General features: G+C 48.2%; 1 protein-coding gene across 2 annotated transcripts in view; it reads left to right on the top strand.

Moving 5' to 3' along the window:
- LOC119449227 (putative phosphoenolpyruvate synthase) overlaps positions 1 to 13,409 on the top strand; it is a 614,437-nt gene extending 601,028 nt beyond the window's left edge. For both annotated transcript variants that reach the window (XM_049666356.1, XM_049666355.1), the window contains exon 40: positions 13,247 to 13,409. In XM_049666356.1, the coding sequence (XP_049522313.1) occupies positions 13,247 to 13,320 (74 nt within the window). In that variant the 3' untranslated portion in view covers positions 13,321 to 13,409. The remainder of the gene's footprint in view (positions 1 to 13,246) is intronic.
- The last annotated feature ends 3,295 nt before the right edge of the window (positions 13,410 to 16,704 follow it).

The following is a 16,704-nucleotide window of genomic DNA, read 5'->3' as shown; positions in this document are numbered from 1 at the left end:
CCAGAAATTTTGGAGCCACATTCGAGACTCTCATAAGCCTATAGACCAGGTTCTTGTTAACGTTGTCACATGTCATAAATATATTGCTGAACATTTTAATACGTACTTTCATTCCGTGTTTTCTAAAGAAGATGATCCTGAGTTTCAATGCGATCCATCGGTTGATAATGAAGTCTTTGTATCCTAGGAAGGTGTAGTTGAATTGTTGCTTAAATTAGACCCCAAATGTTCTGTCGGCCCTGACAATGTCCCAAATTCATTCTGGCGCTCCTATGCAGAGCCTCTTGCACATTTTTAACTATAATTTCTTGTGTCTCATTATCATCTTTTTCATTTCCTTCTGACTGACTTACAGCGAAAGTTGTTCCTGTTTATAAGAAAGGAGACCGGTTGTGTGTAAGGAACTATAGTCCCATTTCTCTTACATCCGCAAGTTGTAAGATGCTTGAGCACATTGTCGCTGGTCACATTCCTCAGATACTAAACACTAAGGCAGCTTTAAGCCCCTGCGAGCACGGATTCAGAAAAGGATTTTCTACTATCACACAATTAGTTATGGCCATTCATAATTCCAGTCCTTTAGATAACTCAAGACAAGTACACACAATTTTTCTTGATTTTAGTAGGGCATTTGGTTAGGTTCCGCACAATAAATTGCTTCTCAAGCTTAAGATAATTGGAGTCCCTCTAGCTCTCATTAACTGGATTGCCGCATATTTGAAACATCGTACACAATTTGTAGAAGTTGATGGCGCTTGTTCCTCACCTCTTCCTGTCTCCTCAGGTGTTCCCTAAGCAAGTGTACTTAGCCCCTTACTTTTTTTTAGTGATGTAGTTTCTTCTTTTGATGCCAGTGTTGCTATTCGTCTGTTTGTTGATGACTGCATGCTTTATAAACCGATCTACTCACCTTCTGATCAAGCCTTACCTAATACTGCACTAAGCAATGTCATGAACTGGTGAGACAAATGGGGAATGGTGCTTAATACAGAAAAAAACGGTATCCATGCGAATAACAAGAAAGAAAATGCCACTAAAATTTGACTATTCTCTTGAAAACAGACCTATTTCTAATGTCACATGTTATAAGTACTTAGGTGTTATGATTAATTCCCAACTTAGTTGGATTAACCACATTAATTATATCACGTCATCTGCAAAACGAAACCTAGGCATCTTGAGGCATAAACTTAAAGGAACACCAAGCAACGTTAAGAAACTGGCATATATACCTCTCATCAGGCCGAAGCTCGAATATGCAGAAGTAGTCTGGGATCCACATAGCAAAAAAGACATTACAGAACTGGAAAAAGTGCAGAGACGTGCAGTGCGTTTCATCTACAACAAATTTCGAAGTACTGACTCTCCGTCTGCTCTAATGGTAGCTAACCAAATTCAGCCCCTCCATATAAGGCGAAAAATTTCTCGATTAAGCTTTCGTCACTCACTTCTTCATAGGAAATTTGGAATTTCTCCAGACCCTTTCATCACGCGCTCAGTTACACGGAAAACCCGCCACAAATATAATTTCACCTTAGCACCCTACTTTTCTCGGACAAACCAATATAAATATTCAAGTTTCCCGCGAACAATCACCGAATGGAATTCATTACCAGAAGATGTGTTTCAAGATGAAAATTTAGTAAATGCCATTGCCAACATAGTATAATTGTGTCCTATTCATGTTTTCCATATTCTGCCTGTCTACTGTTAGTGACCAATTGTGTATTTTATTGACTTGCAGTACTGTTTCTTGGCATTCCGAATATACTGTTTTATTTTTGCCCATCCTGCTTGGACCAATGAGGTCTGCAGTATCGTGTAAATAAATAAATAAATTATGCATGTTATATACCACTTGCGCCAAATGCAATGCTGTTGAATGACTTGCTAGTCAATGCCGTAAACTCCTAAATTACAATTTGCATTATATGACGAGCGATATGACGAGAGAAGTTTTGAAAACTATGTGAAAAGATTCATCGCTACAATTCTCTTTGTGCGGACTCTGCTCTGAGTCAGGGTGATTCCGATGCAGTACGGTGTTGATGACTGCACTGTAGATACACGGCCACAGTGGCGTAGCCAGAGGGTGTCAAACTGACACGAAGCACTGGGAACCCTTTGTTACTTGTAAAGAAGGTGTGGTGCACTTTCTTTCATTATATTTTAGGGGAAATCACCTCACCCAGACGGGTAGATGACTTAATGAGCGATGAAGCAAACACCAGAATAAACTTGTCATGATTAGTAATCATGCCACACATTGCGCGCGCTGCGGATGTAAGCATTTGTTCCGTAATAAAACGAGCGCTGGCTAAAAAAAATTTCGTAGCTTGGCGCAAAGCTAAAGAAACAGCCAAGCTGATCGGCACCTAGCTGGTCCTGGCCTTACGGGTTATGGTTTCCTAGAATTTATTGATTATTGATCGATTATTGATTACCTATTTATTGACTATCGATTTTATATCGCAAGGTATTGGCCACGTATTTGGGCTCTAAGGAGAGCCGACACGGCGCGTGTCGGCTCTCCTTAGAGAGGAAGCGCGGACGGTGGGGTCGCGCGCTGCCTCGTGAGCAGACTCATTGAGGTTCGGGGAAGCACCCCCGACCGACTCTACGTGAGAGGGAAACCAGTGAATCGAACGATGCGGGAGAGCATCCAGACTGGAGATGCTAAGCAGACGAGCAGCTTGCTCGGCGATGCGACCCTTCAGAAAAGCCCTAGCTGCCGTTTTGGAATCACTATAGATATCGGACCCACGACCGTCTAGCAGGTCGAGGGCGATGGCGGCTTGCTCGGTGACTTCGGGTTCTGAAGTGCGAATTGAAGTGCTATTGGAACCCTTGCCGCTGGAGTCGACCACGACGACGGCAAAGGTCTTCCCATCGCTGTACTCCGCGGCGTCGACGAAGCTTGCTTTGATGCCTTGTTACTTGGCCTGTTTGAGAATTGCTACTGCTCTCGCCTTGCGTCTGCCCTCGTTGTGGACAGGATGGACGTTTCGACGCACGGGGGCACTTCGAACTTGTCTCGAATGCACCTAGGGATTGGAGTGCTGACCCTCGAGGATACCGCAGGATGGTAATCCATCTCTTCGAGGATGCGTTTACCTGCCGCTGTGGTGGTCAAGCGAGCGAGTTGCGCGCGTTCTTGGGCTTCGGCAATCTCCTCGGCGGTGTTGTGTACCCCCAGCTTGAGGATATCTTCGCTATGGGTCCTAATGGGCAGCCCGAAAGCCCTTTTGACCACTTTGCAGATGAGAGCGTTGAGCTTGTCTCGCTCCTCTCTGAGCCAGATGTGCATAGAAATCGTGTACGTGAAGTCGCATAATAGGAAGGCGTTGATCAGGCTCAGGAGACTGGCTTCCTTCATGCCTCGGTGTCTGTTTGTGTTTCTGCGAACAAGGCAGAGAGCGTTGTCCGTCTTTGCGATGATCTTGCGGAGAGTGGTTCCGTTCCCGGCGTTGAATTCGACAAACATGCCCAGGACCCGAATGACGTCGACCCTGGGTATCACCCCTCCGTCACAAGTGCGAAGACTGATGCCGCTTTCGGAGACTGGCTTCCAATCTTTGGGTCTGCCTCGCTTCTCTTTTCTGTAAAGCAGACGCTCCGACTTGGCGGGGGAGCACCGAAGTCCGGTGAGGCGGAGATACTCCTCGATCACGTCGATCGACTCCTGCATGGCTTCTTCGACTCTGCCCTCGCAGCCCCCGACGCATCAGGTGGTAATGTCGTCGGCGTAGATAGTGTGCTTGACGTCCTCGACGCGAGCCAACCTCTCGGAAAGACCAATCATACAGATGTTAAGTAGTGTGGGGGAGATTACGGCACCCTGAGGAGTGGCCCGTCCTTCTAGGGGCACACCTTCGGAATGGAAATCTCCAATGCGAAGGTTGGCCTTCCTGTCCGTTAGAAAAGAGCTGACGTAGCTGTGGAATCTAGAACCGAGACCCAGGTCCGAAATGATCTTGACGATGAAGGCGTGGAACACGTTGTCGAAAGCTTTCTCGAGGTCCAGATCGAGCAGAGCCTTGACGTCTCTGGAACGGCCGTCCATGTACTGATGCCTGATTAGTTCCATGGCACCCTGCGTCGAGAGTCCGGCACGGAAGCCGATCATGTTGTACGTGTAAACCTCGTTGTCTTCGAGGTACCCGTTGAACCTGTTGAGGACGACGTGCTCCAAAACCATGCCGACGCAGGAGGTTAGAGAAATTGGCTTGAGGTTCTCGATGTTTGGGGCCTTGCCGGGCTTGGGAAGGAGCACCATGCAGGCCGTCTTCCATTCTGAAGGAACCACGCCGCTCTTCCAGGACTCGTTGATCTTGTCGGTCAGAAAGATGACCGATGGGTCGGCGAGATTTCTCAACATTCTCTTGGTGACTCCGTCCGGGCCCGGCGCAGACTTGCGGCTGAGCGCGAAGATGGCCTGTCTGACCTCGGCAATGGCTAAGTATTGGTCCAGCTCGGGGCGAGGAGGGGATCTGTAGTCCGGGAGTTGGGTCACCGTATCCCCGTCGCGTCAGACGGGCAGGTACTTCTGAATGAATTTGGAGACGAGAACATCGACCGTGTGAGACCTGGTGGCTTCGTGAAGGGCCCGGACCAACGTATGCTTCTGATTTGACTTGGAGCCACTTTCGTCGAGAATGTGCTTCAGCATACCCCAGGACTTGCCATTGCGCATCTGTCCGTCAATGCATTCGCAGAGCTCGTCCCACTTTTGCTGGCATAGCGCTTTGCAGTGGTCGTCGATGACCTTGTTGAGCTCCGAGATCTTCTTTCGAAGTCTCCGATTGAGCCTTTGACCCTTCCATCGGCGGAGCAGGGCGTTTTTGGCATAGATCATATGGGCGAGTCTGCTGTCCATTCTGGCGATGTCGAGATCAGTTTCCAATTTATTGGTGGCCGCGGAAGTGTTGTGGCGGATGCATTCGCACAATTCTTCGAGGCTGGTGGGTTCCCTGGCTCTCCCGCGTTCTTCCCGAATCTTGCGAAAATAGTCCCAATCGACGAACGTGAATTCCCTGACCCTACTCCGAGCCACCTTGAAGTGGGTGTCGAGAATGTAGTGGTCGCTGCCAAATTCCATGGCGATGTTCTCCCCGCCCACTTCCTCGATGTTCTTGACGTAGGCGAGGTCGGGTGTCGTGTCCCGGGTGACGGAGTTGCCGAAGCGCGTGGGAAAAGCTTTGTCGGTGACCAGATGGAGGTCCATCTCGTTGGCGTCTTGCCACAGGTTGCGCCCCTTGGTAGTGTCATAATCGAGAAATCTGCGGAGTACCATCAACTTCTCTATATGTAGGATGTTCTGGCGGGCTAGTTGGTTCATAGCTTTGAGACGTTTATATAACTGCGCGAAAAAAAACGAGGAAGAAAGAAAGAAACACACACGACACAACGAGCGCAGACTACGAACTGTTTATTTCTGGAAAAGCAAGCAGCATATATTTCATTCAGGATCCTGAACACGTGCCCGCATTGTCAATGTCACATGTGCCGATAAACACACAAAAAACAAAAAAAAATATCTGCTGGGTAACAATATTGTCGGAGCTAACACGAGAAAGATCCAGCCCTGACAGCGTTGAGTTTTCGAACTGATATTTTTATTCTCGCTCTGCACCTGCCGCGCGTTCCAATGCCAACTTCGTCTTCCTTGACGGGCGCCGCATGCTGAGGCGCTACAGGGCTCCCCCCCGTAGAGCGTGAGCCATAGGAGTCGCCCAGTGAACGTGCTTGGGTGTGGAAGTCCAGAATTGAGATGGAAGCTCCGCGGACGCGAGAGCGGCAATGTATGCAGGTTTTAGTCGATCGGCAGCCACGACGTCTTCACGGCCGTTGATGTCCAGCGTGAACGTTTTAGGTGTACGATGGAGGACGCGAAATGGGCCATCATAGGCCGGTGTGAGTGGTGGCCGTATTTGGTCACGCCGAACGAAAACGTGACTGCAGTCATGCAGATCCTGGCTGACGAAGACAGATTGGGGGTGTCGGTCGGCAGGAATTACAGGAGCAAGGTCGTGAAACGTGGTGCGCAGCTCTCGAATGTACGTAGCGGCATCATGAGTGGAAGGGGGTGAGGACGGCTCAAAGAATTCACCTGGAAGACGCAGAGACACGCCATAGACTAGTTCAGCTGACGAGCAGCCGAGATCCGTCTTCAATGCTGATCGGATGCCCAGAAGTACGAAGGGGAGGTGATCAAGCCAACGTTCTCTTGGCTGGTGAGCAGTGAGGGCAGCTTTCAGTTGTCGATGAAGCCGTTCGACCATGCCATTGGCTGAAGGATGGTAGGCAGTCGTGTGGATGTGTCGAATGCCCAAGATATTGGCAAGTGCGGTGAAAAGGGCCGATTGAAATTGACGACCGCGATCAGTGGTGACGACAGAAGGGCATCCAAAGCGTGATACCCAGCCGTTTGTGAAAGCCTTGGCCACTGTCGGTGCTGTAATGTCGGAAACGGGAAACGCTTCCGGCCATCTGGTGAAGCGATCCACACATGTCAGTAGGTAACAGGCCCCTTGTGATGGTGGAAGAGGGCCGACGATGTCGAGATGGACGTGGGAAAACCTTGCGTCGGGAGGCCGAAAGGGGGATGGTGCAGTGACCGTGTGACGGTGAATTTTAACACGCTGGCACTGAAGGCAGGTTCGCGCCCAGCGTCGGACGTCAGCATTGATACTTGGCCAAAGGAAACGAGATGTGACCAGCTTCTGGGTCGCACGAATACCCGGATGGCTCATGTTGTGCAATTGATCAAAAATTGCACGACGAAACGCTTTAGGCACGAAGGGCCGAGGAACACCAGTAGACGTTTCGCACGTTATTAATGAGGTAGAAAATGGAAGTAGGCACTCCGTGAAAGATAGAGACGTGGATGAAGAGCGAAGACTATGTAGCTCAGGATCGTTGCTCTGGGCAGCTGCTAGCTCTTCCATGTCTAGTGGTGGCTGGGTCGACAAGGCATCGATGCGTGAGAGTGCATCAGCGGCGGCATTTTCCGACCTATGTACGTGTCTGAGATCCACGGTGAATTCGGAGATAAAGCATAGTTGACGGATCTCCCTTGCAGTGTAATTGCTGTGATTGGGATGGAAGGCAAACGTCAGGGGCTTGTGGTCTGTAACGACGTAAAAGTCCCGGCCCTCCAGTAAATGGCGGAAATGCTTGATGGCGAGGTACACAGCAAGGAGTTCTCGGGCAAATGTACTGTATTTTACTTCCGTTGGTTTGAGTTTTTGCGAGAAGAATCCAAGGGGCTGCCAACCTGATGCGTGCTGCTCGAGAACAGCGCCAACTGCTACACTCGATGCATCGGTGATGAGACGAATTGGGGCATCAGGAACGGGATGTATGAGCATGGTGGCGTCTGCCAGAGCCTTTTTGGCAGTGGCGAAGGCAGATGCGGCGTCGTCGGTCCATTCCAGTGGCGCAGCCGGGTCTTTTTTATAGCTAATAGGTCGGTTAAGGGCTTTAGGAAAGTGGCACACTTAGGAAGAAAGCGGCGATGGAAGTTTAGTAGGCCCAGGAATTCTCGGAGTCGTTTCATTGATGTCGGGGGTGGAAAGTCTTGGATAGCCTTCACTTTGCTGGCGAGCGGTTGTATACCCTGTGGAGTGACAAGGTGGCCTAAGAACTCGATTGTAGCGACGCCGAAGACGCACTTATTGGGATTTATGACGAGGCCGTAATCATCCAGACGGTGAAACAGGGTGCGCAGGTGGTATTCATGCTCAGGGCCCGATGAGCTTGCTACCAGGAGGTCATCAAGGTAGGCAAATACGAAATCGAGACCTCGCGTGACCTCGTTGATAGTGCGCTGAAAAGTCTGTGCTGCGTTGCGCAGTCCAAAAGGCATCCTTACATATTCGAACAAGCCAAATGGGGTGATGATGGCCGTCTTCGGAATGTCAGCGGGTTCTACAGGAATCTGATGGTAAGCCTTCACTAAGTCAATCTTAGAGAAGATCGTGCACCCAGCCAAATTTGATGTGAAATCCTGTATGTGAGGAAGTGGGTAGCGGTCTGGTAAGGTGTGGGCATTGAGAGCGCGGTAATCCCCACATGGTCTCCAGTCGCCAGGATCTTTCTTCGGGACCATGTGGAGTGGCGATGCCCAGTTGCTGGAGGAAGGCCGCACAATGCCAAGTTCAAGCATGTGCTCAAACTCACGGCGGGCGATGGTGAGGCGTTCTCCAGAAAGTCGACGAGGCCGTGTAAAAACGGGAGGTCCAGTGGTCACAATGTGGTGAGTGACGGAATGCTTCACCGGTGACTCTCTGGTGTGCGGCTTCGTGAGGTTGGGGAAGTCAGCGAGAATTTTTGCATACGGCGAAGCAGGTGTGAGAGCTCGAAGGCTCGTTGACGAGGAAGTGCAGGGTATACCGTTGATGGATAGGCGCGTGTTGAGATCGATGAGGCGATGAGCATGCATGTCCACAGCAAGGTTGAAAAAACTGAGGAAGTCAGCTCCAAGAACAGCTTGCGAGACGTCAGCGAGGATGAAAATCCAGCGGAACGTACGGCGTAGTCCAAAGTCAAGTGTAAGAGAGCGTTGGCCGTATGTGGGAATGGCGGAGTTGTTGATCGCTTGGAGTGGGCAGGTCTGTTCGTTGCGACGGCGATCTGCACAGGAGGCCGGTATGACGCTAACCTGGGCTCCTGTGTCGACGAGGAAGCAAGCGCCAGTGATCTTATCGGAAACATAGAAAAGGCGGCATGACGTTCTACCAGGACCACTCGCCGCCGTCAGTGGCCGGTCGTCGCATTTCCCGACCAGGAGCACGGGCGAGTGCACTTGCGTGCAGAGGCCCCAAATCGGCGGTGGTACCAGCACATGGTCGAGGACGAGTCGTCCCGTGGCGCGTCGGTTGTCTGAAGTCCCGGAGAGCGTGGAGACGTCGAGAAGCGACTGTGGAACTGGAACCTGGATGCCGATCGGCGATGCGCAGGTACGCAGTCATCGAGACGTCTGACAATGGCGTCCAAACGGTTGTCGATGCTCGCGAGCGCGGGGTCTGCAGCGGTGGCCGGTGGCGACGTGGTCATGGCGTTGAGGCTATGTGCCCGCGAGTAGTCTGCCACTCGATCAGCCATTTCAGCGAGCGTGTCTACTGGGACATCTCCTGCAGCGACGAGGACCGGGACCATGCTCTGCGGTAAGCGCTGAAGGAACAACTCACGCAAAAGCTTCTCCTCTTGAGAGGCGGAGGTCCCGCCAATGAGCTGGCGCATGTGTCGCAGGAGCTGGGATGGGCGACGGTCACCGAGCTCTGTGGCCGTGATGAGCTGTTGGAGTCTGCTGTGTTCAGACTCGGACTTGCGGGAAATGATAGCTTCCTTCAACGTGTCGTAGGGATGGCTCGGGTGCGGCGAAGCTAAAATATCTGTGAAGTCTTCGGCTACGTCCGGAGGTAAGGAGGACACCAGATGCCAGTACCTGGTCTGTTGGCTGGTGATTTGCCGTAGACGGAAGTACGCCTCGACCGGCAGTAACCATGTGCAGGGGTTGTTTGGCCAAAATGGTGGCAGGTTGACGTGTTGGATCGCAGCCACCGCAGCACTGTTAGGTCTGGCGTCTTCTTGGGCGTCAGGACCGGTAGGCTGGGTGGAAGAGCCGGCGGGATCCATGCGGGATGGTTGGGGTTGCGTGTTCATTATCGGGTCACCATTAACTGTCGGAGCTAACACGAGAAAGATCCAGCCCTGACAGCGTTGAGTTTTCGAACTGATATTTTTATTCTCGCTCTGCACCTGCCGCGCGTTCCAATGCCAACTTCGTCTTCCTTGACGGGCGCCGCATGCTGAGGCGCTACAATATAAAAGAGGATTGCGACAGGCGATCACCAAACTAACCAAGAGCCGTTCTTACTATGTCGTCAAACGAGGGAGACAAAAACGTGAGCATATGAACGAAACGAAAATGGCAGATGTCACTTAACAAATAACCATAGTAAAGGCGTAGGACGAGGCGATAAATACGTTTGATTAAAAAAAGAAATATAATCAACAAATAATACGCCAAACAACAAATGTAGAGGCGATGATGTCATAAAAAGGCATGAAGGATAAAGACATGGCTTAAAGAAAAAAACACCAGTAGTAAAGATGAAGTCGACGAAAACTATAAACGTGGTTATGAAAAGAGTAAAACCTGGTGAAAAACAAACGCTGAGGTGTTTTCGGCATTTTTTTTCTCCCTTTTCTTTTCTTTGGTTTTTTCTGTCTTCTATTTTCTTCACGCAGTTTGTGGCCTAGGCCACGGTTTCAGTATAAAACCAACGATCAAACAAAAACCAAAAGCTAGCAAAAAATTTGGAAAAAAATTTGAACGCCAAGAAGGATTTTACAAGGCACATTCCAGAAAATCGACTTCTTCTGGTAACAACGAGAGAGACGGCATGCTGATACACTTGTCGCCTGTTTTTATTATGGAAAAGCTTCAACAATCTCCCTTTCGGTCTGGTCCCTCGATTTGAACAAGAACGTTGTGTTTTTAAGAATTGGTTTGCCAGGGTTGTTTCTTCCGCCCTCATCTTTTCCTCTGCATCTATTACAGTGTTGGGCCAAAGTGCCTCCTGCATTGTTCTTTACATACCACTGGTGTTCCCGTGCCCTTTCATTGAAACACCTGCGCGTTGGTCCAATATAAATGCTGTCACAAGTCAAGGGAATTGAATGCACTACCCCACAAACACACTCGGTGTTGTTCGTTTCGTGCATGGTTGAGCACTGGGGCCGAATCTTTTTCTTACCTGTCACCATAGGCCACACTCTACTAAGCTTACATGGAGCCGAAAATACGACCTTGACCCCGTAGCGACTTGCCACTTTTTTGATACAGTGCGAAACTCGATGAATGTAGGGCATGACTTGCAGTTTATCTTTCTTAATATCCTCTTGCTGCTGCTTTCTACCTTTCAGTTTTTGCAAGAGACTTTTACATGCACCTGTGATTAAACTCAGAGGGTAACCGGCCGAAAGGAAGCGCCTCACTTGCTGATTCTAACTGAGTTCTAATTTGTGCTCGCAGGATTTTTCCAGTGTGGACTTACAAGCTAGGGTTACGTTGGCCCTCTTAACTAGTTTGGAATGAACACTTTCAAACGGCAGTGGGGCCTTCTTTGTCCTCACTGATTCTCTGTCCTAGCAAATATCAAATATCAAATCAAATTCTATTTCTTTTTATCAAACGTATTTATCGCCTCATCCTACGCCTTTACTATGGTTATTTGTAAAGTGACATCTGCCATTTTCGTTTCGTTCACATGCTCACGGTTTTCTCTCACTCGTTTGATGATATAGCAAGAACGGCTCTTGGTTAGTTTGGTGATTGCCTGTCGCAATCCAGTTTTACATTGTTACCCAGCAGATATTTTTTTCTGGTTTTTATGTTTATCGGCACATGTGACAGTGACAATGCGGGCACGTGTTCAGGATCCTGAATGAAATATATGCTGCTTGCTTTTCCAGAAATAAACAGTTGGTAGTCTGCGCTCGTGGTATTGTGCGTGTTTTTTTTTTTTCATGCGTCCTCGTTTTTTTCGCGCAGTTATATAAACTCTCTATATGGCTTTCATAGATTATGAAAAGGCATTTGATTCAGTAGAGATACCAGCAGTCATAGAGGCATTGCGTTATCAAGGAGTACAGGAGGCATACGTGAATATCATGGCAAATATCTACAAGGATTCGACAGCTACCTTGGTTCTCTACAAGAAAAATAGAAATTTACCTATAAAGAAAGGGATTAGGCAAGGAGACACAATCTCTCCAATGCTATTCACTGCATGCTTAAAAGTATTGAAATTATTAAACTGGGAAGGCTTAGAGGTGAGGATAAAGGGCGAATATCTCAACAACCTTCGGTTTGCGGATGACATTGCCCTGTTCAGCAACAATGGCGACGAATTACACCAATTCATTGAGGACCTTAACCGAGAAAGTGTAAGAGTGTAAGCGTAAGAAAGAGTGTAAGAAAGTGTCAGAGTAATATGCAGAATACAAAGATAATGTTCAATAGCCTGGCAAGGGAACAAGAATTCAGGATCGCCAGTCAGCCTCTAGAGTATTTAAAGTACGTTTATCTAGGTCAATTACTCACAGGGGACCCTGATCACGAGAAAGAAATTCACAGAAGAATAAAATTGGGTTGGAGTGCATACGGCAGGCATTTCCAAATCCTGACTGGGAGCTTACCACTGTCGTTGAAAAGGAAAGTGTACAATCATTGCACTCTAGTGGTGCTAACATGTGGGGCAGAAACTTGGAGGTTAACAAAGAATCTCGAGAACAAGTTAAGGACCGCACAAAGAGCGATGGAACGAAAAATATTAGGCCTAACGTTAAGAGACAGGAAGAGAGCGGCATGGATCAGAGATCAAACGGGGATAGCCGATATTCTAGTTGACATTAGGGGGAAAAGTGGAGCTGGGCAGGCTATGTAATGCGTAGGACGGATAACCGGTTCGAGCACAACGTGGATCTCGTCAGTGCAATTCGTTTAGAGGAACACCGAAGCAACACACGACAAGCTTCGCTTAGCACCATTTCCTCAATAGGGGAGCGGCTACTCATTTTTTTGTTGTGCGATCACACATAACCTCAATAACGTGTTATAAACTATGAGTTGTTAGTCGCGCTGTGTCCTTGTCGTTCAGCCGCCTTGTGTGTTCCGTTCGCGCTACACTGCACATGAACGAACCGGGTTCACATGGTTCGTAATCGTCCACCACGTTGTTCATTGATTCAAGCCCAGTGACGCTAAGTGCACGTCATTCTTTCCCTCTCTCTGCGTGCATGCGTGTGTGTTCGCAATGATCAGACAATGAAATGCTAAGCAAAAGTCGGCAAGGAAAGTGGCCAACGTTCAATAGCATCAAACAAAACAAAAACGTCAAACAGCCTCGTGCTGGTCTGCGTGAACGTTGTCCCGTCTTTTAATACAGTTGTACAATTTCATCTTAGGTATAAACCATTTAGATCAGTTGAATAGTATTCTGACAGTCAACCGATACTTAATGGCTGCATCAAGTTCGTTTTTGATTTTCTATTTCCACGCCACCGAGAAGTGCAGAAACAAGCTCTTTTTAATTTGGCAATTTCGCATAAATTGATGTTAATAAACTCAGTCATGGCTATGGCCTCTGGCGCTTCCAAAGAATGGCCAATTCGAACGCCTCCTTCTAATGTGATGCGCGATTGTTCATTTCAGTGCTGCATTTTTCTTTGTTCGCAGGTGATTTTCTTCAGCTGGATGGAAACACGGGTGTTCTGAGAAAAATTTCACTTCCCCCTATCCATGATGACTGATGTCACCGGCAGAAGAGCGGCAAAAATATTATTCTTTGTTACGCATATTAAGGACGATAGTCTTTCATGGGCTACCTAAACGTGAAAAACTTTGTCTGTCTGTCACTTTATTCAACCGCCCAGCCAAAACCAACCAAGATACTAGCACTGGTGGCACGGCGTCAGGTATATACACGTCAACATTATAAAGCGCAAAGGAAACTTCAGACCTATTTGAGGCAAAATATATGTACATAATCGTGATCTGCAGCGTTCACTTAATTAAGAATACACATTGGGCTGGTTTTTAGGTAAGTAAATAAAAAATCGACGAGTTATAAATAGGGTCGAAGAGACGCCAAGGTAGATATACCTGGTAGCGAAGCTTCCATAGAAGCCCATACGTTCAAAACATGGCGGTTCATCGGTGGTTCATAGGGTGCCTCGATGCCCAGCGCCGCCGTTCAGGGTGGAGGCAACCCCGCTGGCGCCGCCATATTGAATCACACGAGCTCAGACTCAGCTACGCTTGCGTTCATAAATAGTGTTACTTGCGGCGCACTTCCAAGTGCTTTGCCTTGATGAGGATTTTTTTATCGGTATCGCATTTGCACATCTTTATAATCAATCGCCGTTAACTCTGCGAAGGTCCAAGACGTAAATGTATGGCGCCGGGAACATGCCCCAAGTTGCCTAATTCAATCATATTTAGTATGCCGTGTGTATGTTTGAAATACGCACTATTTTTTTGCGCTTCGATGCTTGGTGTATAAGGTTTGCGACGCCCTGTGTGTGGAAGTTTTTCTTTTTCGCTGTTCCATTTTGGTTTACACGTCACGCCTCCTTTACCGTAGCCAGCCACTCGCGCACGGCGGTTAGTTTCCCTTGCGTTGCGCGTGCTCTTCGCATTCGTTGCAATCATTTGGCGATATCTACGCGCAATATTGCTTTTTTTGCCCACAAAACTGTGTGCTGACAGGATTAAGCTGGTGTAAAAATAACTGCGATGTGAAAATAAGGTTTAGTTAGTGCTGTAGAGAAAATGTAACGTAACTTGTTTGTGTCAATCTTGCGTAGTACACACAAGAAACTAAACGATGCACAAAATACATTTACTTATAATGTCTAGTACAGTAAATCATGAAAGAGATATGTACATGAAAAATGATATGTACTGTGTGGCGCCTGAAGGTTATGTTAAAAGACGATAACAAAAAATTCGCAATGAGATAGGGAGAGTTTTTTATAAATTTATTCATTACATCGGGGGGGGGGGTTCAAGTGAGTACATCAACCTTATTACACACAATATAAATCGAAAACAAGAATACAAACAAGAAAACGCAACCGCGGGTAATATTCATCAAGATATCCAGCCAGAATACATGAGCTACCATCGAATACGTCGCATCAGCCAAACACATCGATGGCAAGTACAGAACATTTTATAAGTAGCCATTAGAACACTGATAACTACATTGAAAATATAAACAACACTGCATACATATCGCGTACAAAAACCGTGAATGAAACTAAGACAGTCAAATACAGATTAGCAATGTTTTTCACTTCGGAAATATAGTCCATGATGATGTAGGGCTGTTGACTTTAACAGACGGCGCCCATCCTGTCGATATAGCTCGTACTGGTCCTCTTCAAACTGTTTCTATGTACATGTAAAACTACAAAAGTGATTATTGATATGAAAAGTTGCCTTGTAAATACAGAGAACCCATTACAGTGCTTAAAAATAAATTTTCGCAGAAGTAATGCTGTATTAACTCGCTTCACACGTTTCGAAGAAATGCACAGGCTACAACAGACACCATGCCAGAAAGCGCCGAAAGATTTTGGTCCCATGATGCCCCTTAACTCTACTACACCTGGGCATACCGTGCACAGGCATTTAAAGACCGTCACAGTACCCACTACGATCGGGAATGAGCACGAATGACCATCGGCTTACGAGCACCACACTACACATATATTCGTCTAAAAAATCAGCTATATAACGTAACAACCTCAGATCCTCAAGATATCTGCTGAGAATAGAGAAAATCACAATGCTTCGCTTGCCACGTACACAACAGCCGCTCTCCCCAGAAGAAGCACTGCGTTCTTTACTCCCAAATAACCAGTAGCGAAAAAAGAAACTGAGGAAAAAAAAAGTTGGCGCAGTTTCACCTTAAAGGCGAAGCATCAATTGCGATAGCAAATTTGTAGAGAGCTATACGGAGTAATGATAGTAGCTTAATCAGCTGTGTAAACTTGGACATGCAGCAGCACCGGCAACACGCAGAACTGTTGTTGACGCCGTCGGCGTTTTGCCCGCGTTCGCACAAAATGCGTGCGGCGTTGGTGACTGTTGCCAGAGCCTCTGGTATAAATAGGCACTTGGTGCCGCAGCGAAACGTCGCCTCCCCCCCCCCCCCCGGCCTTTCGCGCGTCGAAGAGGGCGCGTTTGCTCTACATATATGGTGATTGTAAAGGAGGAAAGAGACAGAGACGCCTACTTCTGCAGCCCTTAAGGGAGCACGGCGCAGAACGCGTGTTTGTTCTCCGCCGTGCATTCACTCCCCGTGAAAGCGCGCGTCCCTCGCGCCCTTTCACTCTCACATACAGCGTTCGGCGGCGCGCGGCGACGATTTCATCTCCATTGACGTCATACGGAACCTCACGGCGACGGCGACGCCGACGGCAGAAATCTGCTTTGGAGTGTCCATATAATTGCTATCGCAATAACAAGAAGAAACAAGAGACACGCGATGTGTGCTTCCTGTGAAAAAGTAAAATAGGTGGTTTACATGACGATTTGTAGCTAATCTAAGGCTATTTCGCGGCGAAGCATTTTCGTCAGTCCTAAAAATAAGGGTACTACTCGCATAGACTGCGCCGATCAAAACGGCAAAAGCCTATGCGGCGCGCGCTCGCAAACCATAGGCTACCGTCAGACAGCATCGCTGCAGTGCTTAGTTCGTGAGCGAGGATCAGAGAATACTTTGTTATTTAAATGAAAAACATGATGCGATAGTCTAAACTTTCTTGACACTTACCTCGCAAATGTAGGAGCTATCCGTTGCCTTCCAGTTATACCGCTTTACTTGGGCTTCCCATCTCTTCCTTCGCTCTAGGTCCCGGGGGAAGCGTAAACAACGAAGCCCTTTACGCGTCGATCCGGCGCACTTGGGAACACAAAAGCCCGTCATGTCGACTCGATGCACTTGACAAGAATGTCATTCATGCGGCTGAACACTGCCCAGCAAGTAGAAGCGTCAGCGAAGCATCCGCGCGCACTGTGTCTCGAACTAAGCACCGGCACCAAGCACTCGCAACCGCTCGCTGTGATTCAAGATGGTGTCGCAGCGAGAAAGCGGCGGCGGGGGGCGGTCAAAGGATGGCACCACC

The sequence above is a fragment of the Dermacentor silvarum genome, chromosome 4 (assembly GCF_013339745.2).
Source record: "Dermacentor silvarum isolate Dsil-2018 chromosome 4, BIME_Dsil_1.4, whole genome shotgun sequence".
Taxonomy (NCBI): Eukaryota; Metazoa; Arthropoda; class Arachnida; order Ixodida; family Ixodidae; genus Dermacentor; species Dermacentor silvarum.
This window is presented reverse-complemented; position numbering and strand designations above follow the sequence as displayed.